The sequence below is a fragment of the Mauremys reevesii genome, linkage group 5 (genome assembly GCF_016161935.1).
Source record: "Mauremys reevesii isolate NIE-2019 linkage group 5, ASM1616193v1, whole genome shotgun sequence".
Lineage (NCBI taxonomy): Eukaryota > Metazoa > Chordata > Testudines > Geoemydidae > Mauremys > Mauremys reevesii.
The window spans coordinates 25,058,163-25,084,983 of NC_052627.1; the positions used below are offsets into that span (position 1 = coordinate 25,058,163).

General features: G+C 41.7%; 1 protein-coding gene across 7 annotated transcripts in view; it reads left to right on the forward strand.

Moving 5' to 3' along the window:
• SMARCAD1 (SWI/SNF-related, matrix-associated actin-dependent regulator of chromatin, subfamily a, containing DEAD/H box 1) overlaps positions 1–26,821 on the forward strand; it is a 217,676-nt gene that overhangs the window by 156,959 nt on the left and 33,896 nt on the right. For all 7 annotated transcript variants that reach the window (XM_039542689.1, XM_039542691.1, XM_039542690.1 and 4 more), the window contains 4 exons: positions 7,316–7,490; positions 13,525–13,693; positions 16,563–16,626; positions 21,213–21,304. In XM_039542689.1, the coding sequence (XP_039398623.1) occupies positions 7,316–7,490; positions 13,525–13,693; positions 16,563–16,626; positions 21,213–21,304 (500 nt within the window). The remainder of the gene's footprint in view (positions 1–7,315; positions 7,491–13,524; positions 13,694–16,562; positions 16,627–21,212; positions 21,305–26,821) is intronic.

The following is a 26,821-nucleotide window of genomic DNA, read 5'->3' on the forward strand; positions in this document are numbered from 1 at the left end:
TAAAGAGCAAGAATAAAGGAATAAGTGTTCTCTCTTTTTTCTTTGTATGTAAGCCGGAGTCAGTATTTCCACTTGAATCAGTCTGTTCTCACTGGTTGTAGGGCTTTTGTAGCAACCACATAGAGAAGAGAGAGAGGACATATATTATTGTAAACTCAAAAAGTGGCAGGGGATTTGGGGCAGATGAGGAGGTATCCAAAACTGCTTAACTTACTTTCAATTAATTACTTTTCAAGTTCACTGTGAACCCTAAACCATGTCTGTTTAAGGGAGAAATCATTTGAAAGCTACTGTGCATACGCAACAGTTTCCCTCCCTCCATGCTTCGTAATGTTCTTGGATTAGCATATGGACTGTGCATGCATGTGCAGTAGCTACATTAATCCAGGGCTTTGAAACTCAGGACAGCAGTCTTGATTTGGTCTCTGTATAATGGCTAGCCAATGCTAAGTATGGTGTTTAAGGGCTAGTCTATACTGGGGGGGGTCGATGTAAGATACTCAACGTCAGCTACGGGAATAGTGTAGCTGAAGTCAACGTATCTTATTTCGACTTACTTCCCGTCCTCACGGCGTGGGATCGACGGCCGCGGCTCCCCCGTCGACTCCACTTCCGCCTCTCGCCCTGGTGGAGTTCTGGAGTCGACGGGAGCGCATTCAGGGATCGATTTATTGCGTCTAGATGAGACGTGATAAATAGATCCCCGATATATCAATCGCTACCCGCCAATCCGGCAGGTAGTGTGGACGTATCCTAAGAATACATGTTCCCAGTGACCTCTGTTGGTGAGTAGGTGGACTGTAGGTTTCTCAACTAGTTGGATCTTTCTTGTGGCATTGGGCTTCGTTCATAGGTATAGAGAATAGCAATAGTTGAGCCCAATTGTTACAAAAGTATGGGTCTCTGGACAGATGAGAGTCAAATGGGTGCAATCTTCTGGACAGATCCATATGAAATGTGGGTGTTTATGTAACCAGCTTCATGGGTAAGCAAGTGCAGTGTTGTGTCTGAGAGAAGCAGAGCGGCAGACCTTTGTAACATGCATTCTCGGGTTTTATTTGCAGGAAGCTATAACTTGTGATTAAGTTATGAAAAAGAAAATAGTCTGACTAGCAGGAGATATTCTTTAACAACGATATTTGGTTGTGGTATGCACGTAATGACCCCCACCCTCCATGCAACCAGACTTCCCCCTGCACTTGAACCCCACCCTGACGAGTCCCACGCCTCCTGTACCTGGACCACCCTGCTGAGCCCCAACCACCTTCACCTGAACCCCCCCTACAGAGTCCCATTGTCCCTGCATCTGGAACCTCCCATTGAGCCCCTGTGCATCCAGATCCCGCACGTGGACACCCCACTGAGTTGCCTGCACCCAGATTGTCCCACACAGAGCCCTCTCCCCCCACACCTGAATCCCCCCACTAAGCTGCTCCACACTTGAATTCTGCAAGGCTGAGCCTGCCAGCCTATACCTCGTGCACCTGGTACAGAGAGACATAGCCCTGGGACGTGTTTGGGGTATGCCATGCCCTTGTGCTGTGTCAGGGTTGGGTGCAGCCTCACCACTGAGTCCATGTGCCAGAGGTGCGGCCTGCAGGGTGATCTTGGACCTCAGTGCAGCCAGTGGTCTATGCTCCCCACTGCCATGCTGGAGCTGCCACATTTACTTACTGATAAATACAATTTGCAAAATTTTATTATAATGTGTGCAAAATTTGTATTTTTGGCACAGATCTCCCTCAGGAGTATAGTAGGGAGCTTGTCTGTACTTTATAAAGTGCCATGCATGTTTGTGGAGCTATAGAAGTAATATTTCTTGTCTTGTTGATGCTGATACTAAACTTAGTACAGATTTCAAGTTTGGAATGCTTTTCAATTTTATGCTGCCTTCGTAACTTGATTTTTCAGGGTTGTAGAATTTTGTGTTGATGATGCATATTGACTGCGGTGTAGAGGGAAGGGAGAGGGGATTGTTTTTTTGTCATCTGAGCTTTTGCACCTACGGGCAGATGGGGTGGTGTTAACTAGGGATCAGTTGAAGCTTTTAGCATTAGGAAGAGGATACGCCCTAATCCTTGCCCCTTTGTGAATACACAACTGGCTAGAAATTATTTTGGGGGTGTCAAGGTTCCTCCCCCACTCTGAACTTTAGGGTACAGATGTGGGGACCTGCATGGACACTTCTAAGCTTAATTACTAGCTTAGATCTGATAACACTGCCACCATCCAGAAATTTCAGTGTCTGGATCACTTTCTGTCCCCCCAAAACCTTCCCCTCCCTGGGCAGCCTTGAGAGGCTTTTTCACCAAGTTCCTGGTGAACACCGATCCAACCCCTTGGATCTTAACACAAGGAGAATTTAACCATCCCCCCTCCCTTCCCCCACCAATTCCTGGTGAGTCCAGATCCAATCCCCTTGGATCCTAACACAAGGAGAATTTAACCATCCCCCCTCCCTTCCCCCACCAATTCCTGGTGAGTCCAGATCCAATCCCCTTGGATCCTAACACAAGGAAAAAATTAATCAGGTTCTTAAAAAAAAAGCTTTTAATTAAAGAAAGAAAGGTAAAAATTATCTCTGTAAAATCAGGTTGGAAAATACTTTACAGGGTAATCAGATTCATATAGCCCAGAGGAACCCCCTCTAGCCTTAGGTTCAGAGTTACAGCAAACAGAGGTAAAAGCCTCTCAGCAAAAAGGAACATTTACAAGTTGAGAAAACAAAAATAAGACTAACACGCCTTGCCTGGCTATTACTTACAAGTTTGAAACATGAGAGACTGATTCAGAAAGATTTGGAGAGCCTGGATTGATGTCTGGTCCCTCTTAGTCCCAAGAGCGAACAACCCCCAAACAAAGAGCACAAACAAAAGACTTCCCTCCACCAAGATTTGAAAGTATCTTGTCCCCTTATTGGTCCTCTGGTCAGGTGTCAGCTAGGTTTACTGAGCTTCTTAACCCTTTACAGGTAAGAGACATTAACCCTTAACTATCTGTTTATGACAGGGAGACTTTAACTTCTAGTCTATCATCGCGTCAAACATTAACAACCAGACATTTCCCTGCTCTCCTAGTATCTGCAGCTTCCTCCCTTAATGGCAGATAGACATATAGCTGTATTCTGTTACAATAATCAGCAGTGAAAGATAAGGACATTGACATACAGGTTGAAACTTTCTAGTCCGGCACCCTCAGTACCTGACTAGTGCCAAACAAGAAAATTTGCCAAACTGCAGGAGGTCAATATTGTAGCAAGCGGGTCTCTCTTTATTTTTATATCGCCGGGTCAAATAAATGGAACAACGCTTGCAACGCCACCTAGCCAAGGCTTACCGGCTCTCTTCATAACAAAGTGTTAGTGTTACACAGTTTTACTCTATTGGCACAAGGAAATAAGTAGATAAAGCACAAAAAACATAAAATAAAATCATGCTGGACCACAGATGTTGCCGGACCAGAGAGGTTCAACCTGTATAAACTTCCGTCATTAAAATGAGAGTTGAACACTAAATTGAGTAACAGCAGAGATGCCAAACCCCCCCACGCCTCCCAGTTTTTAGAAATCCTCCCAATTTTTTTAACATATAATTATGAAATTACTAATTCAGGCTTAAACCTACTAATTTTGCGAGCACCTGTTAATTTATATGCAATTTTGTTATATATAAAGTAAAAAAATGCACACTGGACAATGCAGCAGGATCTATGCAGGGTAGTTGGAGTACAATGGGCAGCCTGGGGCTCATGCAGTGAATCTGACGTCCCAAGCCCCACTGACAGTCGCTGCGGCTTGTCTCCTATCAGACCCTTACTGCACAGTCTGCAGGGCAGGAGAAGGCAGGGCCGAAGGGGAGAAAGGAATGTGAGAGAGGAGGGAGAAGAGAAGGAGTATCATCCCTAGCAGGTGGTCCAGGTCTGGGACTGGTGAAGGTAATTAAAAGACCTAGGCGGCATAGGAAGGCAGCTTTCCTAGGGCCTGTCCTCCCCTTCTTCCTGTTTGGGGTGCAGGTGGGGGAGCACAACAGGGGTGGCTTGGTGGTCCAAGTGTGCCCCCCTCCTTATGGCTATAGAGTGGGGAAGAAGAGGGAGCAGTCTTGTTTTTTTCAAGGGAGGGGTGAAAGAGAGAGCTGCAGGCAACCTCCCTAGCTTTTTTCATAAACCTGCCTAAAAGTCTCAGAACAAGGTTGACATCTCTGCTGTTGTTACCAGATGCTTGCAGATTCATGAAGTCACTGTTTTGGTTTCTGTTTCCCTTTTGGGTACCATATTGCTGTCGTGCTGTCTGAAAACTTTTTTAAAACAAATGCTTATGTTTTGCATTTGAATTTCACAGCGTAGTTGGGATTCTGCAGTCTCTTACTTGATAGCAGAAGGCTGGAAAGCACCGGTTCCTGCATGTGTGTGCGCCATTTTGAATCTACACTAACTAGACTGAATTTCCAAAGCTTTTCTGTTTAATAATACTTTTTATATCAGATGAAGCATCATAAGATTGGCACGTAACAGTTGTTGTAGAGTGAACAGTAGCATATAGGAAAAAAATTACTGTCACCGGAGGAAACAAGTATATCAAAATGATAGCAAGATCAAACTGCTGGCAGTAAATCAAAGGGCAAGTCTATTCTACAGCATTACATTGGCACAGCTGCACCACTGTAGCGCATCTGGTGAAGACTTGCTATGCCAACGGGAGAGCTCTCTCCCATTGACATAATTATTCCACCTCCGTGAGAAGCGGCAGGTATGTTGGCGGGAGAGGGCCTCTTGCTGACACAGTGCTGATGTGGGCATCGCGAAACTTGTCTCTCGAGGATGGGGGCGTGGGGAGAGCTTTTTCCCCACCCCGAGCGATGTAAGTTATATTGACTTAGGGTATAGTGTAGACCTGCTCTAAGTTTCACTACAAGTCTAAACATTCCAGAGAATTTTATCAGTTTTGATAAAACAAGAGTTTCTCTGCTGAAGCAGAATCCCAGAAAATAAACATGTTCTCTATTTTTTACTTTTAATTTAGTGAGAAGAGTGAATTGTTGCCTTATCTTTTAGTTATGCACAAGGCCATCCTCCACAAGAGGAGCTTTCTTCCTTTTTTCATCTCAATGAACAGACGCCAGGAATGATACAAAACTTTTTTTTCCCTATAGAACCTTTTTGTATTAGCATATTCCAATTCTATCTTAAATCCTGTAGCCTTTTAATTGCTGTTAGACCTTGGCACATGCAAAGGTTACATTTTATTAATGGCTGATGACTTAGTTTTCCCCTAAAATATTGAACGTGTCTTGGTTATGGTCACGGTCCACTTGTTCAACGGTGCCAGGATCCAAGTTCAAATTTTTACTTGATTTTTCTAGTGACTCTGCCTTGTTGTACAAAGCCCTGTTATGTGTTAGCAATACATTTTACAATTTAATGTGAAGTTTTTCCCCCCACGTCTTAAAATTCATATGTTTTTTAGAAGTTTCCACAGTGTCAGTAAATTGCTTGAGGCCATATACTTAGTTTATCTAAGTTTCTGTCAAACACTGCTACAGTACCTTACAGGTTATTTTATATTTATTTCCTACACGGTTACTTTCTTACAGCAGACTCCTTCTACAGCTGTCATAGTCTCCACTGCATGCTCTCTCCCTCCTCCTTCAGTCTTGCATGCTTCCAGGGTCTGTAATTTTTCTCATCTTCAAGGAAATCATACAGCTTCTGTCTGAATTTATTCTAGTTGCTTGCCATACTGTCTTGAGCAGTTTTTTCTAGTTCTGCTCATTTAAAAAAAAAAAGAGAGAGAAAAAGGGGAAAAATAAGAGTTTTAGAATATGTGGGTAGGATATTGGGCTTGTACCTCAGATCAGGGTTCTTGACTGCCACATAATTCCTATGTATTCTTTGGAAAACCATTTAAAACTGTATTCTTTAGCCCATCGGAAAAACGAATATGTGGAATATTCCCACCTATTCCAAGTGCACATTTTGGTGTGTAATGTAAGGGCATGATTATGCTGCAATAAAACGCCCATGGCTGGCCCCTATCAGCTGACTTGGGTTGCTGGGCTTGAGCAGTGTGGACTGTAACTTGAGTATGACATACTGGCATGGGAGCTGCCTGAGCAATATCTCCCTGTCTACAGCTATCTGAAAAAGAACAAACAGCATAGTGAAATGACATCTAAGGCTATGTCTGCACTACTACTTATGTCGGCAAAACTTAGGTCATTCAGGGGTGTGAAAAAACACCCCCTTGAGCGACATAATTTTCACTGGCATAAGTGGTAGTATGTACAGTGCTATTTTGGTGGGAGAGCTTCTCTTGCTGACATAGCTACCGCCACTCATTGAGATACTTTTATTATGTTGACAGGAGAGCTCTCTCCCATTGGCATAGAGCAGCTACACGAGCGATCTTACATTGGCAGTGCTACATCGGTACAGCTGTGCCACTGTAAGCTCTCAGGTGTAGACACGGCCTAAGCTACAGATATGCTTGTAGTGTAAGTGAACCCACCCTCACCAAATATACCTTAAATCTCAAACTTACTATTCTGTGGTGCTCTAATCACCACTTCCATCATCCGCTCAAGGAAATGAGTAAAAAGGACTGACTGGAGGCACGGGGAAGGCTTGGCTTTAGTGGAGATCTACTCCCTCTGACCCCATCTTGGATTTATGCCACTAAAGATTTTAGAAGGAAAGGCGATGTAGGGAGCTATTTGTTTAGCTGGAAAACAGAGCTCAGAGCTGCAGTCTCTACACATGCTCCTTTTCAAATCAAAGGGACTTAATTTCCAACCCAAGAATTAAGGTAGTCAGTGCACTTTTGAGTAAAGTGAAAAGCCACTTGGAATAGTTCCATGACGTCTGGGGTGGCCGGGAGATCTTGAGTTTGATTCAAAGTCATTGTTCATGTGGAAATTGAAGTCTGCTCTGTGCCTCAGCAAATCCAAGACCAAGTTGGTCAAGTAATTAATTGGTCAGCCTAACCGTGAAGTCACAGATGTCACAAGGTGGGTTATACAAGTTTGGCTTATAACCCAGCAGTTGTTCACTTTAAAAGCCATATTCATGTTTTTGAATGGCATGTGTTTAAAGCTAATGGATATTCAAACTTAAGTATTTGGTCAACTAGAGAACTTAAATGAGAAGTCTGCTGACAGAAACCCATGGATTCTGGGGAGTCGTCAACACATAATGGTGTAAGCTTTATTTGAATAGTCAGTGTTTTTCAATGAAAGATCATAACTTTTGTGGTGAGGCTTTAGTTGCAATGAAACATTTTGAATTTATATGCTTTTCTCCATTCTCCAAATGGCTTGTACAGAAGACTCCAGTGTCCCAGAAACCCCAGAAGCAGAGAGGACAAAGAATTTATCATCTTTCAAGAATCGAAGAGGGATACAATTCATTGATGTGTCTTCAGATAGTGAGGATCAAGGACCACCAAACTGTTCCAGTACAAAACAAGACAGTGTTACCATGAGTGAGGTGATTGTAATGTAAGTCTTTACCATACCAATCTTCTGTAGTATTCATTATCTTCACTTGTGAGTTCATGAATTTGAATGTCCTACTTTAAAAAAAAAAAAAAAAAAAGTTCATTTCATGTGTGCTGACTAAATGCCATGTTGGTTTGAATGTCTCCACTAACCAGGCTGTATTGAGCTTTCATCTCAAAAAACTTCACCTCTTTAAAGAGTTGTCTTCCTCTGAGTACTACCTAGTTCACTGGAGAAATCCCAGAATACATGAGTTTCAATGATACTTCGGGTATTTATCACATTATGGGCAATTTTCAGTGAATTCAAGCACCACCAAGAGGATTTCTCAAAATTCAATTTTAAAAGGTTAGCTGAAGTGTTTATATTTTGGCTTTTGCTTTAGCTTGCTTGCTTTCATCCTGGTTTTATAGACAGATTAGTTCTCATATAGTGCCAAAATTGTCGAGTGACCAGAGGCCTCAAGTTAATGGAAATTATAGCTTTCGGAAGTCTTCAGTATTACACAATGCTTTTCAATTTCTCTTCCCTGAGGAAGCACTGTTAATAGATGGTCAGGTGTTCCTTCAGGGCATAATATATAATAAACTTTATATAGTGAAGAGAATTCAGCACAAAAATAGTTATGCATTCATGGCTTGACTTTCAGAATTGTTGAACGTATGAGGGGTCCTATTGTAGAGACAAGGTGGGTGAAGTAATATCTTTAATTGGACCAGCTTCTGTTGGTGAGAGAGACAAGCTTTTGAGCCACACAGAGACAGGAGAAGGGACAATGGCATAAGGGTCTGTAACCATTAGAACACAGTCCCCTCTAGGCCATGGAATAGCAGCCAGGATTCCTGAGTCTCAACATATCTTTGCTATCCAGTAAATAGCTGTGAAGCTACTTGAAAGGGAGTGGCTGAGCCATGTAGAGGATGAAAACCTACTCCTGCTATTGGTTACACCATTAGCTCAAGTGGCAGAAGTGTGCTGGGGATCTAAAGGTCACAACTAGAGCTTGTCAGAAAACTTGTCAAAAGTTTTCGCCTGCGGGCGTGCGGTTTCAACCAATAGAGCTTTTTTGTGAAATTTCAATTGTGGAAAAACTTGGAAATTTGTTTACATTGGAAAAAATCTTTATTGAATTTTGAAATTTTGTTTTGAGTTTTTTTTGTTTTAATTTTTGGATTACTTCATGACGTCATATAGTTTAATATGATTTTGTGGAATGGAAGTTGTTTTTTATGGTTTTTAGAAACTTGGTTTTGTTTATAATTTCCTATGCTAAACGAACACTAAGTCTGCAAAACCAGACACTCAGAAGCTGGGAAATGCCAGAAGTAAGGTTGTCTATGCAGTTTTTAATTATATTATTCACAGAACCACAGCCTCATTGATCTCCAGAGCGCAGCCTATCCTGTGCACTGAATTGGGTCTATGTAGTGAATGAGGCTGTTGTCTATAGCACCACGCACCAGTAACCACACAACAAAAACACTAACCCAGGAACCTATCCTTGCAACAAAGCTCATTACCAACTCGGTCCACATATCTGTTCAAGGGACACCATCATAGGACCTAATCACGCCAGCCACACCATCAGAGGCTCGTTCACCTGCACACATACCAATGTGATATATGGCATCATGTGCCAGCAATGCCCCTCTGCCATATACATCGGCCAAACCGGACAGTCTGAAGGCAAAAGAATAAATGGACACAAATCAGACGTCAAGGATTATAACATTCAAAAACCAGTCAGAGAACACTTCAACCTCCTGGTCACTTAGTTACAGACTTAAATCTCAATACTCCAACAAAAAAACTTCAAAAACACACTCCAACGAGAAACTGCTGAATTGGAATTAATTTGCAAACTGGACACCGTTAAATTAGGCTTGAATAAAGACTGGGAGTGGATGGGTCGTTACACAAAGTAAAACTATTTCCTCAGGCTAATTTTTTCCCCTAGTGTTACTCTTGCCTTGTCAACGGTTGGAAGTGGGCCATCCTGATTATCACTACAAACTTTTTTTTTTCCTGCTGCTGATAATCGCCCACCTTAATTGATTAGTCTCGTTATAGTTGGTATGGCAACACCCATTTTTTCATGTTCTCTGTGTATATATATCTTCCTACTGTATTTTCCACTGCATGTATCTGATGAAGTGGGTTTTAACTCACGAAAGCTTATGCCCAAATAAATGTGTTAGTCTCTAAGGTGCCACAAGTACTGGTCTGTCTCATCTTACGTGGGGGTTCCATTCCGCGATTAGCGCGTAAAGCGAAAACTGTGTTGTGTATAGTCAAAATTGCATTGAGTTGAATGGCGGGCAGAATCGCCCGCACTACAGAAACAGTATTTAAATTGTTGTTTTTCTCTTTTTTTGCCAACTGCGTAAAGCTGAAATCACGCATGTTAAATGCGCGTAAGATGCGACAGACCTGTACTCCTTCTTTTTGCTGATACAGACTAACATGGCTACCACTCTGAAGTCTATAGCAGTATTTCTCAACAACCGGTTTATGGACCAGCACCTCAGGTCTCTGACACAATTTAGGAAAGTAGCAAGCCAGTCCCTGGTATCAAAAAGGTTGAGAAACACTGGTTTATAGGATCCCTACCTCATTATTTTCCGAAGTTGGAAGGTGTGTGGTGGAGGAGGCACAAGCTTTTGCATATCAGCCCCTACTTCAGCTTTTAATCCCTCTTCCTCCCCAGGCTTTTATCCTTCCTTTCCCCTGAGCTCCTGCTCCTAATTTGTTTCCCCTGCATCTCTTCCTTCTTTGTTCCTCCTCTGTTCCTCACACCTCTGCATTTGAGTGAGGCTACATAGATCTTTTCCAAGTTGCCATTGTGCCAGCATGGGGACCATTGAGAGCACAGGAGAGAGCATCTCTCTCTCAGTTCCAGTGTCTGGTGCCATATTGGCCTCTGCTAGTAACAGTTGTGGCAAAAGTCCTGCTCAGCCCCTGAATTCCTGGGCTGGGAGCATGCTCAGTTGCGCTGTGGGATAGCACATGTAGTCATGTTGGTATGTGGGAACTGTTTGAGGTTGGAGCATGCTCATGCAAACAGTCTTCAGAGAATTTAGCTGTCAAATGCTAACAAGTCTTAACTGAGCAAACTGCAATTTGGGGGAATGTTTACAGGGATGGTAATTCTGAAATCTGAGCAAACCGCCCACAACCACCCTTGCCAAATTTCAAATCCGTGCTCCAGTGTATGTTGCTGTTAGTTTTTCAGCAAAATGGTTGTTAATTTTTTTTATTGTAGGTAAAATGCATTTTTCCTTAATCTTGTTCGCTCAGACAGCTTAATTGTTTTGGCTAAAACTTTTATAATATTGTCAGTTTGAAGCAGATACCTAGCATGGAAAATTTTCCCCTTAACAATTAGTTTTGTGAATTTATAAACAACTGAAAATAAAATCTTTCTAATGGAAAGTGTCAGGAACCTTAACTATAGATGTCACTACCTGAGCTCCCTAGAATATATTAAAAAGATTCAGTTCATGGGTCACAATTAAACTTGCCATGTTGTGATTAAGTATGCATTTCTTTATACTCATTAAGAATGTGATCATGTTGGCAACGTAAGATTTATGATGTCCTTAACTATTTACTACAGTGAAACCCCGCTATAACACAATGATTGGGTTCCAAAAAATTTGATCGTGATAAATGCGGGGTCGCGGCATAGTGAGGTTTACCATTTCAAGCCGGTCAGTTTCAAGCCGGTCAGTTTCTCTTGGGCAGAAAGCGACTTGCCCATAACAGTAACTGAAAGGGTGCAGCTCCAGCAGCAGGGGCTCTCAGCCATGCAGAGAGAAAAGGAAACACTTGGGGAGAGCAGGGGAGACGTGCAAGGGGCAGAGGAAGAGCAAGGAGCACCTGGGGAGAAGAATGGCTCTTCTCACCAAAAGAAGAAGCCGGGGTAGGGGGGAAGAGGCAGTGGGGAAGGCACATTCCATTTTTTTTGTTTGTTTTTTTTCTTCGGTGGTGCTCCAGCCTCTTGGTTTTTTTTTTGCTTGGTGCGGCCGGCACCACCTTATGATCGCGTTATATCCGAATCCGCGTTATTGTGGGGCGCGTTATAGCGAGGTTTCCCTGTACCTTCTTTTCAAGTACTTGGGATTTTATACAGGATATGATTGGTAAGCACCTTATTTAGTAAATGTAACCTTTAAAATGATTTTTTTTTGTTGTTTTTTCTTTGGACTTAATACAAATATTCTTTTCCTGCAGGTACTGAAGCAAAAAGGATTTAAAATATATTAATAGAACTATAATTTGCAGCCTCGCTGTATTTAAACGTTACAAGGGATACTCATACTCCTGCTTAAGGGCATAAACTGATCCCTAGCTGAAGTTGGAAAGGAATTTTTTGCTTTGTTACAGCTTTGTGGTGTTGTCCAGGTGTATTTTAGGTTTGCTTAGCTTTTTAAGCACTAGTTGTAGGCAAGTACAGGATAGTATCTGATGAAAAATGAAAATATTTTCTTAAATTTTTGCATGCATCTTTTACAGAGGATAGTTTATTACACTTTCTCAGCATGATAGTTATTCACGTATTGCAGTCTAATGAAAAAATAAAATATGTAGCTAGTGTCAGTTGGAAACAACAACATTTTTGAGTTTTTACTCTCTTCTGCCCCATCTCTATGCAGACACTTACCTAAATTAAATTGCTGTGATCCTCTCCTCTGTATAAGTAGGTTTAGGTCCTGCCTGTGCTACAAAACTAAAGATAAACTGAAATGTGGTTCCATTTTGTAGGGTTGCCAGTTGTGCGTAAGCCTTCATAGATTTGGATATATCCAAGCTATACCTTTACCTCGATATAACGCTGTCCTCGGGAGCCAAAAAATCTTACCGTGTTATATCGAACTTGCTTTGATCCGCCAGAGTGCACAGCCCTGCTCCCCCGGAGCGCTGCTTTATTTTATTTTATAATTGGAGATATACCAATCTCCTAGAACTGGAAGGGACCTTGAAAGGTCATAGAGTCCAGCTCCCTGCCTTCACTAGCAGGACCAAGTACTGATTTTTGCCCCAGATCCCTAAGTGGCACCGTCAGAGACTGAACTCACAACCCTGGGTTTAGCAGGCCAATGCTCAAACCACTGAGCTATCCCTCCCACCCTTTACTGCGTTATATCCGAATTCGTGTTATATTGGGTCGTGTTATATTGGGGTAGCGGTGTATATCTCAGGGACATAGTTAAAACAAAATTAAGTTCTGTCTATACTGCAAGATGGAGCCATTTTTTAAAATATATTTAAAATATTATAAGTTGGTCTTTTCATGTGGTTCACTTTTTAATTTAGATGACATCTTGGATATGGATTTGATCCTTCCGAGTGAGTTTGTAAAGGCTCAGTCCGCACTATCCTCTTATCTCTGAGGAAAATTTATATTGGACCTTTTGAGCCTGAATTTGAGTTTAGATAATACCTTAGTCTATTTCCATTTGTGAAAGAGTGAACTCTGATAGTACTGACAAGACACAGATAGTGACATTACTTATTGATGTCAAGCATTCTGTTGTCTGCTGTAATGTTGGATGGCTATGCGATACAGTAGGTACCAGATTGCCACCCTCAAATAAAAAATGGGTTCACTGGTATTGCTAAGCTAAAGTACAGAAGACTTCTGTGAATTGTAGATGCTTCATTTTGTTCTGAACAGTAGATAGCAAGTAATATACAACCATGTCCACTGCTATGCTGGATATTAGTAGGTTGCAAGACTCAAAGATATCTTGCAAAAAAGTGGATTTGTGCTTTTTTTGCTTTATGGTGAATGAATAAGGCCTTTGTTCAAGAGAATTTTTTCCTGTTGTTAAACTGTGCTGCCAGTGATGTGTGGTTTCAGTTCTATTACATTGTTTCCAGTTTCTTTCAAAGAATGGTAATACACTAACAGCTACCTGATATTAATATAAGCTTATGTGGTGTTACATTTTCACTGAACAATTATGGGGATGCTAAAACAGAATTCCTAAGAAGAAAAAAAGTCTTATTATTTCTTTTCCTTATATGGTAGCTCTGAACAGTCTGATGATGAAGAGGCTGAAGATGTACCACCTACATTTACATATACAAATGATGCAGACCAATTGCCAGACATGGATGAGGAGGAAGACATCAGAGATGCGAAACTCCAAACACTGAAGGAACTCTTTCCGCAAAGAAGTGACCAAGAATTATTACAAGTAATACTGTTTGGTTTTGCAGCCTATTTCCTAGGCAATATGTGTGTTTAGTGCCTTCCATGTGAATGCAGGAAGAACTTCTTAATTCTTTTATTGGCAAAAGCTTATTTCCATTTGATAAGATTTTAAAGTTTAATTACCACGCTCCTAAAAAGTCCCCCTTTAAAGCTTTTACATTCTTATTTAAATATATTTAAAACATGTTAGTGCAAATGAGGCTAAACTGTTTGCTAAATAACTCGCAGAAAGAAACACCTGTTTAATAGAGGATTGCCCTTTCCGCTCTATCAGTAAAAAGATCGTCAGCCCCATTTAGACAGGCAGAATAAGGCAGCCAATATTTGGTGATCATCAGCCACTATATAACTTTTTTTCTAGTATAGTCAAAGGCATGGACTTCAGTCCCACAGGTTATCCTAGAATTTTTTTTCATAGTCCTAGTCCTTAGTTCTCTGCAATGAAAATGAAACCTAGACTACTGCCTTGGGACTTCATGAAAGAGAATTTCCATATAGCTTCAATTCATTTTGACTTAGAGCTATATCTCTGATATTTTTCATTAGTCTCAGGTGGGCTGCCTAATGCCTATTGGCTGCTGTTGTCACAGTATGGATGCTTGCTTTTAAGCATAATGATTGACAGCTCTACCCTCCTTTAGCTGAAATGTATTCTGTGTCACTTTCCTCAGATTAAGACCTCAGTCAGACCTGTGCAGCTTCAATGGAGCTACACACATGTATCTATTGATGGCACTTGTATATGGCCCCCATTGCCATAGTATGTGAGAACTTCTCAATCTTTACTGTGTTCATCCTCATTGCACCCCTGTGAGACAGGGCAATATTCTCCCCACTTGACGAGTGAACTGAATGACTTTCTCAGGTCACATAAGTAGGCTGTGATGGATCAGAGTATCAAACCTGTGCATTTCTTGTCTCAGGTTAACGTGCTAACCACTGGGCTATGCTTCCTTTCTGAGAACTTAAATAATAAGTGAAGGCTTAATTTGAAGATGGCACAGGTGTCACTAGTGATGTGTAGATAGGAAAGAACACGTCTTGACTTTCAGATGTCAAAGTGAGTGTTCAGAGCTGGTGGTTGGACAGGGAGAGAGGTGGAAGTTCTTTGAATGGCCTCTGCACTGTTAGGGAGATGCCAACCAGTGTAGTAGAAGCAGTGCCTGTTGGAGTACCCAAAAGCCCCACCCCATAGCTCTAAATGTTTGAGGCAGTGCTATAAAGGGGGCAAGGTGCTTCAGTCATCTTAGTTCTTTCCAGGTTCATACATTAGAACATTTGGAACTTCTGGATGCTCTTACTCAAACTTAGTTCTGAAACAAAAATTAACTTTAATTCCTGTATATGGTTGCGTTTTATTGTTTTAGTGTAATTTCAGGGAATAAATCTCTGCTAGCTTAGTTTTTAAAGCCTTGGCATTTAAGTCAGCCAAATTGAGTCTTCTTTCACCATAGCCTTCTTGGGTCCTTTCTGAAATCTATCTTGGTCCTCACTGCCTAGTATCTTTCCAAGTGGATTGGTGGTTTCTTGAGGTACGGGGGTGCTCCAACTGGTACTGTTTCTTGAGAGTGCCACTCTGCTCAGCTCTAGGTGTACGTTCTCAATAATGTAAGTGTGCAGAGGATCATTGTGAAGGATGCTAATTAATAGTAAGAAATCTTCTTTTTTGCTTCTATACTGAGTAAATTTGGGCTGGAAAATACAAAGTGCTGTTCTTAGTGTCACTTTTCAGGGAAGAATTGCACTTCACGGTACAGTAAGGGTCAGAAAAATGACTAAATATTACACTTTATTACCCAGTAGATCTGCTCCCTGATTTGTGTTCAGTCATATCTGCTGCCTTAAGTTACAATTTTTTTTATCTGTTAACTGGAACTCTTGTTAGCTGAATTGACTGCATTCAATTGACTGAGAGACTAAGAAGGCTTCTGTTTTGGTTCCCTATCAACAGAATTTTCTAAATTCTAATGGCAGGGCTAATTTTTGCCCTTGTATGCACCTGTGCAACATTCTTCTGGACATTGTAAACAACAATTGGGATTGTAAACAACAGTCCTTTTGTCACCTGTTTTTACATGAAAGTTCTCGTACAGCCTGTCTTACCAAGCCCTCGGGGAATGAATGATTCCAGAGTGAGTGGTGCTTGCTTAAGACAGCTACCTTATTGTCATCAACCTGAGGCACTGTGTAATGATTAAAATTGAGGGTGAGAACATGGACTCCTGAATTGTATTTCCATCTATGTGACTGACTTGTTCTATGACCTTTGGCAAATTACTTCATGTGTAAAATGAATGCAACACTTTAGAGGTGTTGAAGTTCACAAGTTTATAAAAATATAAAATGCAAGATATTATGTAAGGGGAGAGCGAAGTGTCTGTTCCTAGGATTGGGAATAAGAATACATATAAACTACCAGAGCAGAACAGGATACCCTATTTATGCACGTGATCCAGGAAGTCAACAGATCTGAAAGACTTAGCACGAAGTAATAAAACTGGTAAATAGATAATGTTTATATTTACAACTAGATGGAATTTTAAGCTTCCAATGCTGGAATTTTAACTAGGTAAGTTTTTGAAGAAATTAAAAGTGAACGATGATATGTTGAGAATATTCAAGAAATGCAACAAGTGAAACTTGCGTTCCTGAAAAGTAGTATTTCAATCCATATGTTTGCAGTGCTTCCAAGGCAATAACTGGCCCCTCTAATTGGCTTGGTTAATGACTGCATGTTACTGTGGTTAGATTTTACTATAAATGTTGTAAGGCAGTGAAATAAGTTTCAACCGTTACTTAGCAACTTTTTTCTGTTCAATTTGTCACTGATCACTTAATTTTTCTCTTGTCAGTTGATAGAATCAACAAGCACAATGGATGAAGCAATAGCTGCTGGTCTGAAGTTTAACGATGAAGGTATGCAGTAATCTTTACCACTGGAACATTATACCAATTGTGTATTATTCAGGAAGATTTTTCACATTGCAACAAACTTGAGGGGGGGATATTTAAATTTAAGTGCAATAAGACATGTATGCAAAGAGAAAAATATTCACACTGTTTAGTTTTTCTCTTCACTTAAACTGTTTTAGATTCTTTCCATGCTCTCATAATAAAAGGAGAGTTTGGTGGTTTCTGTAGCTCAAGGTTGCTCTTCTCTGTAGAACAGGAGTTGCAGTTTGAGTAATTGAGCGATCTTCTTGGCCATTGTCTGTCTGTCTTTTTAATTTCCTATGCAAGGGAATTGTAATGGCATTACCAGAGCTTTTTACCTCTAGATCCTGTTCAAATCCAGCCCAGGTCAATACTGGCAGTCATTTTATCTGGTTTAGTGGCCCACGGGAAGTTGGCCACTAAAATCCAGTTGGCTGGGTTCTGATTCTGAATAAACAAATGCCTATACGTTGATTTGTACCTTTTATAGCATTATATTCATGGTTTGTTGTGAATTAAGTCTTAAAGTTTTCCTCAAAGGACCTGTTGAGTGTTAGCTCAGTAGTTTTTGCCATTAACAGTGAATTCAGGAAAGCGGCATAAACATCTCTAGATTAAGATAAACTTTTATCAGCAGTGGCATGAAGAAGTTATTTCCTTCAGGGCTTTTTCATGAGTAAATTAATCCTGTAAGGTTGTTTGCTTAGGATGAATGTTTGAAATATTAAGTCAGAATTGTTGGACTGTTAGCCATCTTGCATCTCTCCAGACATTTCTGGAAGCTCTAACAGACTCTGTCTTTAGGCCCTATAATTTATTTTTTTTTAAATAATGATGCCTTATGGGCATTTGAGATGCTTAGTAATGTGATGGAAAATCTCACTGTGTGGAATGGTACAGAGCAGCAAACACGTGACACTCTTACTTCTTGGCTTTCTTGGTGTCCTCCGTATAAATCCAGAGTCAAAACTTTTTCCCCAGGATTAAATCATGCTCATTTTATTGGTGGTTGGTTACTGCTTATGCAAAAACCTGAAGAGTGTGAGATCAAGATCAAATAATACAAGAGATGAAATAACAAGTTTTGATAATGCAGTCTCCATCTAGCTGCAGGAACTATACCTGTGTTCTTAATGAATTGGAGGCAAAGCCATCCCTAGGGGCGTGCAGGGCCTGGGGCGGAAGTGATGTCACTTCCTGGACCAACTGTGCCGGGGTGGGAGGCTGGCTAGGCATGGCCCTGCACACGCTTTCCCCGGACCCTGCTTCGGCGGCGCTGCTGGGCTCCAGGGGGCTGGGACCACGCCACCCACCTTCCTGGGGTTGGGGAGGCTGCAGCAGTGCCCCCGTGCTCTCTCCATCCTGGGTGGGAGGGGCAGACTGGGGGTAGCCTCTCCTAGCCAGTGGTTTGCCTGCCATGCTGGCCAATTGTGCTGCCGCACGGGACCCCCCCGAAGCGTGGGGGACTGGAGCTGTCGCCCTGATTTGCCATCCCCTAGGGACAGCTCTGATTGGAGGTGTGAGAGTGGGAAGTTACCTGTAATAAGATCACTTTCAGTTTAATTGTCTGGAGATTGCTTTAAATGAGAGGGGGGCAAACTACGGCCCATGGGCCACATCCGGCCCGCAGGACCCTTCCCTCTGGCCCCTGAGCTCTTGCAGGGAGTGGGGTCAGGACAGGCTTGCAGAGGAGCCAGCCCAACTCCCTGGCAGTGCGATGAGTGGGGCGGAGGCTAGCCCCTGGCCCATCCCCTTCTGCTCCCCTCCCTCACTGCCTTCCTCGCAGTCACAGTTCACCCAGCGCCTGGGCAGTGTGGCTGCAGCTCGGGCCGGGCGGCTTGGCTATAGCGCCGCCACCAAACCTGGTGCTCCAGGGTGGCATGGTCCGGGGGTGGGGAGCAGGGGGAATTCTGGGGGAGGCGATGAGCAGGGGATGTTGCAGCAGGGCAGTCAAGGGGCCTGGGCTCTGCTGACAGGCACAGAGGCAGAGCAAGCCAGGGGCCCCCCTCCACCCCCAGCATGCTTGACCCCTATCCCCAGCAGCCAAGTCCAGACAGGGAGCGAGCTCTCCCCTTTTCCCCCACCCCACACGTAACGTGGGGTGCGTAGAGCGGGGAGGGTTGGATAGGATGCAGGAGTCTTGGTGGGGGGGCAGTCAGGGCGGTTGGATGGGGGTGGGGATTCCAGGGGGCTGGATAGGGGGCAGGGGCCAGGCCACGCCTCGCTGTTTGGGGTGGCATAGCCTCCCCCAGCCTTCCCTTACCCGGCCTTCCTTACAATTTCTGTACCCGATGTGCCTCTAGGGCCAAAAGATTTGCCTACCCCTGCTTTAAATGATCACGGTGTCTTTCATGATAAAGATTTCATGTTGGTGTTTTGTGACATTAGCAGAGCAACAGCTCAGTGTCCCTATGCCCTAAGAGAAACTAGTTTTTTCATCTCTCCCATGGACTGTGCTTGCTTACATTAGGAAGTAATTTATGTACAATGATCCCCTATGCATCTTGAGACTTTGGTCTATTGATAATATAGCTATGACAGATGCTTAGTACTATTAAATGGTTTTAATACTTTGTGTTGTGTGTTTGAGTCCACAGCGAGTTTATACTTTCTGATCTCAAAAAGCATTTGAAATTACCATTATATGTATATGTTGAGGATGAGAATTGTGATGATAATAATTGAAAGATAAAACTTAAGCATTCCATCTCCAGCAGATCTCTATCTAGACCTGTTTCAAGAAATGAGTAAAGTCCCACCTGGAAGAAAATTAATCCTAAATTAAGTGGGTTTTATTATTATTACCAAATTTATTTTAAGTTAAAATAATGTTATTAAAGGTCAGTATTGCGTTTTTAAAATGTTCATACCAAAATATTTGCTATGAGCTCATGCCAAGTTTGATTTCTAGTATACGGGCTTTACCTTTTAGCCATACTTTTTCATACAAATATGCAATTTCATGTCCTTGCCTACAAGCCCACAGAAACAGGTGTTCTAGGAAGTAAAACAAAAATGACAAAAATGACATCTGTTGCTCTCATTTAAAAGATTTAGGCAGGAGTAAGCATGCCTGAATGCAATGGCATAAATCATCTGACTTTGGGCCTGTTTTTAGAAGAGGAGGCATCACTGAACACCTGCTTTCCTGCCTCAACACATAATGTTTTTTCTTTTTGTGAAAGTTTACATCTGATTGGGTGAGGGAAAGAATAGGCAAAATTCTTTATTACCTTTGTTATTCAGATTCTCTCTGGCTAATGACAGAACTTATGTTTATAGCCAGAAATTGAGTCATAGCCAGTTTCTTCATTTAAACAATTCGTAAGAAGTATGAACAGTTTTAATTGTTTAATGTTAAAATAAAAGGTTAAAATATTTAATACATAAGTGCTCAAATTTTATGTGAAAGGTATAGTTATATTATTTGCGTGCTCTGTTCAACCCTGAAAGACAGAGTGGAAACGAAGTATGAAATTAAATCAGTGGCTTATAGAATTCAGTTCTCTTTTCTTTTTAGTATGTTACTAAGTGGTGGCAATATTGGTGTTTGTTGACTGAACTCCATGGATTTTTGAGTGCTTGTGCACATCTGTATGTCACTGTAGGTCTTTGTGTGACCAGATCAGTTGTCACTAATACTTGTCAGGGCAGCACATGTACCCCAGTGGGTCCCCATGCATGTAGCCAAGGATGTAGGGGGCTGAGCTGCTCCAACCCACTTTCAGTTCCTCTTACCTCTCTGCCCCCTCCCTACTGCGAATTGGAGCTCCAGCTTATGGTTCCTTTTAAGCATTTAACACTAAATGTTTGTGTTAGCTAGCTCTTAGGTTTAGTGTAAATAACAATAGTTTTTCTTTGTGCCTTTCGTTTGCTCTTCTTCTGAAGCCCAGAGGTGTTGATTCAGCACAGAATCCCTGGGCTTCAAACATTGCCCTTCTTGTGAGACTGTTATGCAAGGTGTGTGGTTGACTGGTCAGTTTATAACTCCGAGGTTCTATTGTATTGCATTAATTTGATATTAATTTTTTTATAACGTTCTTCTTTACAAAACCTAAATTTGGAGTCCTAAATAAGTTGTGTGTCATTTTTAGGTTCCTTAAATATCACAGAAAAGACACATTGTGAACATAAACATGTATTCAGCTGTTTGCATATTCCCTTTAAACCATCTGTTACAATGGTAAAAAAAATGTTTTGCATATTTTGTGCAGTATTTGATTTCACCCTCTTAACATTAACAGAGATGAAAATTATAGTTCAAAAGGAATAGTTTTTTAAATTTAAATTTCTATTTCTATTAGAATAGAATGTTTCATTGCTTCTGCTCCCAGATGCTTAAAATCATATTGATTCTGTATTGCCTAAAAATAATTGGTTCCTCTGCTGTTTTGTATTAAAAGGATGGGTGTGTTTACACAAATTCTCACATTTGTTAATATCTGGTATTTCTCAAAGTTCACATAATTGGTAGCTTCTGTAATGTTGATTTGAATGATTCTGCTGTTTCAGGATAAATTTCTAATTGATGTAATTTTCAGTTCTGCTTTTTTTTTATATTTTTAAAGCTGCATCCCGAAAAAGGAAACTAAGCCAATCACCCACAAACAATTCTGAAGACAGTGGTGACCAAATTTCAAAAAAGCAAAAAACGAACTCTGTAAGTGTTATCCTTTCTGTCTTACAGCCACAAAATAAATTGATCCCTGATGGCTTTGGGAACATCTGGAGCCACCTGAATTCGTGCCTTATCTCGGGAAATCACACTTCTCATTACTGGAGTTAATAGCTCTGCTTCCCGCTCTCTAACAACACTCCTGACTTAATTTTTTCATTATTTCTTGAATTCCCCCCCCCCCTTTATTTTTTTTGGTAAAGATTATATGCTTCAATATTCTGTGTGTATTGAATTATATCTGAGTGCCAACTGCAGTATTGTCATGGGAAAAAGGGAACAGCAATTAAGGACATGATCCTGTGATGTGCTCAACACCATCAGTTCCCATAAAGTCAGTGGAAGCTGTTGGGTATGCAGAGTCTGTCCGCGTCAGAGTTTGATCCTAAGTTAAGCATCAAGAAATTGCTTACGTTTTTCCTTAGAGAAATTATACAGAAAAACGTAAGCAATTTCTTGATCTTATATATAAAATAAAATGGTAATTTAGTTGTGTTTTGGGGAAATGTTTACAAGGAACTTGGAACAGTAAACCAAATTTTGGGTAATTTTGATAACCTTGGCTAGTAAAGAGGAGCTGTTTTCTGAAGGTGACCCATTCAGTTTTGTATCTGATATATTTGTACAGTTCTACAATCACATCTTCAGGCCAAACCCTGGAAAAGCACACGACATCATGGCAAAAGGATGATATTAGACTACGGTGTAGCAAGGATGGGAATTCTTTTGTTAAAAGTAGAGTTGGGTGGAGAAAGGCAATTACATTTCAGAGGATTTTGTTACAGTAGATTCCGCTTAATAGCAATCTTCATTATTAGCAATTTGTGGTTAATGGCGACATATTGCCAGCGATTAAATGCCCACCTATCAACATCAATGTTAATGAGATTCAGATACTAACAAGAGGCATGCTGCTTACTAACAGCTCTTTAGAGAAGTCCTACCTGTAATCAGATTCCTGGCTCTGAGCATGCACAGCTGAGCACTTATGTATATGCCATGGCTTCCAAATATATGTACGTATTTCTCACCAGTAAATTCAGGTTCTGTAGGCCCTATGTGAGCCTGGCAGTAAGCAAATGTGAGTAGCTTGTCTCAAAGTTGATTGTTTCGTTCATTCTGAAGAACAGCCATAACATTTTACAGGCGCATGGGAACAGCACAAAGAGGCTGCAAGCATCAAGGCAATGGAAAGGAGACTGATGTTGGTGAAGCCCTGGGGCTCTGGTTTCAGTGTAAGCTTGGCCTAGGTGCTCAACTCTCTGGGCTGATGCTGAAACAGAAAGCGAGTCAGCTGGCAGCAGAACAGGGGAAGGAATTCAACCCTGTGGATCGCTAGTTCTGTTGCTGGAAAGCCCAGCACAATGTCATTCAGTATAAGGAACGTGGCAAGAAACAAGATGCTGATCTTCTGGTGGCTAATGAATGGAGGGTAGATGCCTTACCTAGCATTCTAGAGGAGTTCTAGCCTCATGATATTTTCAATGCTGATGAGACTAGTGCTGAAAAAAGCCTTGGTATGCTGAAAGACTGGCTTGCAGGAAGGAAAAAAAGCTACGGACCTCATCACGGTGCTGTGTTGTGCAAACCTGGATGGGACAGAGAAACGGTCTCTTACGGTGATTGGAAAGAGCAAGTGCCCCCGTTATTTCCCTAAGGACTACTCAAAGCTGCCTATGATCTACAGAAGTTCAGCCAATGCCTGGATGACAAGTGTGCTGTTTTGAAGAGTGGCTAAAGAACTGGAACAGGAAGTTGAGACTACAGGACTGCCATATCTGCTTGTTTATTGATAATTGTCCAGCTCATTCAAATTGTAGAGCTGTCACACATTGAGTTAAAGTTTTTGCCTCCGAACACAGCCTCCGCTATGCAGCTGATGGAGATCGGTCTCATTAAAAACTTCAAAGGTCACTGTCATGCTCATCTTAATGGACACATAATGGCCTCTCTCTATCCTGACCCACATCTACTAGCAGTGGATGTTGCCGAAAAAATAACTCGGATGCACTTCATCTCGCTGAGGAATCATGGGCTCCTGTTCTCCTCAAGACTGTTCAAAACTGCTTCAGAAAGGGCAGGTTTGTATGAACAACAGAAAATGCTGGCTTGGTGGACGTTGATGTGCTGGCCAGCGTTTCAGTTCCTGACAGTCTAACAGCTAAGGAATTTGAGGCCATTGTTGAGTTTGACAGTCATTTGGAGATGGAAGGTGAGTTCACTCATGCCAAACATTTGGAGACAGTAAAGGTTGTCAGGTGCCTACAGGCTGAGGCACAAGTGGATAGTGGATGGGACGAGGAACCTGCAGAGTCTTTGCTTATACAACAGCTACAGGCAGTGGATGTTTTCTGCAGAATATGCCAGAATCATGGCTTTGAGAGTGGTTACAAGGCTGCATGCAACATTGAGAAGGATTTGCAATTGGAGGTGGTAAACTGTATAAAGAAGATAATAATGGACAAATGGTGTTCTTAAAACATTTTTTGTATACGAAATATAGTAAAATTTTGTGCTGCTTTACTCTCACACACGAGAGGAGCACTAACTGTAAATACAGTGCAGTTCAGCCTGTAGACACACATTGTACGTTTTCTTGGGTGCTTTTTAAATGCTTGCCATGATAGAATTCTGTGCCACTGTAGTCTTTGTGACCTATAGCAACCTAAAATTTACTACGTCTGCTCTATGCATTGTGGTACACTATACAATATATCCATTTCTGTATGTCACCTTTTGGTTTTCTTCTTCAGGACACTGTGTCAAACTGAAAGTTAATAAACAATTAATTGTACAACGTATCATTGTTCCACACTGATATTTCTATGTATCCCCCTGAAAATAGTACCTTGTGCTTATTGGCAACTTCTGGAAAGCAGCAATTTTTCTTTTGGAACTCAGAGGTTGCTAATAAGTGGAATCTACTGAATTTTGAAATCTGGTTTAGTTCTGATTTGGGGGAAAAAACATTTTTCTTTCCAAAAGGGAATGGAGCCAGACTGCCCTGGAACCATGGACTCTGGGAGCCAGCAAGCCTGGGAGATGGGACTCTGGGGTTCCAGGCTCCTGGTTTCCTATTAGCCTGCCAGGTGGGCTGCTGGGGAGCCATGAGCCTGGAAGGTCCAGGTTGCTGAGGACCTGGGCTGGTGAGCTGGCAGGCTTCCAAAGGAAACCTGGTAGCCAGGTTTTGAAACCTGCCTGGTGGGCAGTGTTCTGTTAGAATCTTGAAATTTTAAATAATCTCTTCGAAACATTTTGATTTCAACAAACCAAATTCCGCCAAAAAAAGTCTGATTTTTTCTAACCAGTTTCACAAAAAGCCTTCATAAAATGTGTGTTCAACCTAAATGAACGGAAGTGAGAGAATTACAAATTAAGGGCTACTACTTCACCTTGGTTTGCTAATTAGTGACTAGAAACTAGACGCAGTACCTGGACTTGCTAAGTGTTCATTTGAAATGTTACTGTAGTTATTAACCTGGGACCCATGTGCTCTATAGGCAGGAGTGCTAGCAGGTGAGCTGACAACTACTGTTGGGCAATTCAGTAGCTTCTAGCATCATGCAGCTAAACATCTGAGAGGGCTTCATGAACATTAATTAAGCCTCATAACAACTCTGACACATAGGTAAGTAGTAGTATAACCATATTACAGACGAGAGAGAGAAGTAAGGTGATTTGCCTGTATGTCTGGTGATGCGTCAGTACGTGCATACCACTGCTAATATTGCTAGGCAGCTGCATTGTGAGCTTGATCATGACTTTCACCTCAGGTGAACAGGGAGTTGGTCTGCCACGGGCTCTGTCCCTGGCCTCTGCTGAGAAGGGATTGCAAGTTGGCCTGACTGCTGTGGTGATTTTTAAAGAAGCTTCCCTACTGTGCTTAAGTGATCTGACAATATGGTTAAGCACATGATTCCCAGAGCTGGCTGGAAAATGCTGCTGGCCTTCATCCACTTGGTCACTTAGCTTCACGTGAGCCAACAATGAGATCTGGATGGTAGAGAGGTCTGGTTATTCTTTTTGTAGGCGCTACCACACCCCGTATTTGGTCTCCTTGTGTGGTATCCCCCGCTTGCTGATGTAAAAGTAACCTAATGTTGTCCTACTTCCTTCCCTGAGCTGAGCCCTTTTTGACCTTGACACTGAAGTCATCAAGACTTGCTGTTGGTGTGGATGTTGAAATGATCCGGAACCGTAATTCCTTGAGTTTTTGTTCAGTACCTCATGGTGTCACCAATGGACTAGGACTTTTGCTGGCTTCACTCCTGCTGTTTGACATGCTCTGGATCTTATCTTTGGGCTGGGCTGGGAGATAAAGCTGTGAAGATCAGATCACAACTTCATCTAGACCAAGGAATAATTGGTCAGTTTTCAGAATGGAGACAGGTAAATAGTGGTGTCCCCCAGGGGTCTGCACTGAGATCAGTGCTGTTCAACATACTCATAAATGATCTGGAAAAAGGGGTACACAGTGAGGTGGCAAAACCTGCAGATGATGCAAAACTACTCAAGATAGTTAAGTCCCAGGCAGACAGCGAAGAGCTACAAAAGGATCTCACAAAACTGGGTGACTGGGCAACAAAGTGGCAGATGAAATTCAATGTTAATAAATGCAAAGTAGTGCACTTTGGAAAACACAATCCCAAGTATACATATAAAGTGATGGGGTCTAAATTAGTCAGTGCCACTTAATAAAGAGATCTTGGAGTCATTGTGGATAGTTCTCTGAAAACACCCACTCAATGTGTAATAGCAGTTAAAAAAGCGAACAGAATTTTGGGAATCATTAGGAAAGGGATAGATAATAAGACAGAAAATATCACATTGCCTCTATATAAATCCATGGTATGCCCGCATCTTGAATACTGCGTGCAGATGTGGTCGCCCCATCTCAAAAAAAATATATTGGAATTGGAAAAGATATAGAAACGGGCAACAAAAATCATGAGGGGTCTGGAATGGCTTCCATAGGAGGAGAGATTAAGAAGACTGGGATTTTCAGCTTGGAAAAGAGATAACTAAGGGGGATATGATAAAGGTTTATAAAATCATGACTGCTGTGGAAAAATTGACAAAGGAAGTGTTATTTACTCTGTCACATAACAAGAACTAGGGGGTCACCCAATGAACTTAATAGGCAGCAGGTTTAAAACAAAAGGAAGTATTTTTTCACACAATGCACAGTCTGTCTGTGGAACTCTTTGCCAGAGAATATTGTGAAGGCCAAAACTATAACAGGGTTCAAAAAAGAACTAGATCAGTTCATGGAGGATAGGTCCATCAACGGCTATTAGCCAGGATAGGCAGGGATGGTGTCCTGAGCCTCTGTTTGCCAGAAACTGGTAATGGGTAACGGGATGAATCACTTGATGATTACCTGTTCTGTTCATTCCCTCTGGGGCATTTGGCATTGACCGCTGTCAGAAGACAGAATACTGGTATGGATGGACCATTGGTCTGACCCAGTCTGGTCGTTCTCGTGTTGATTTCTTATATTGT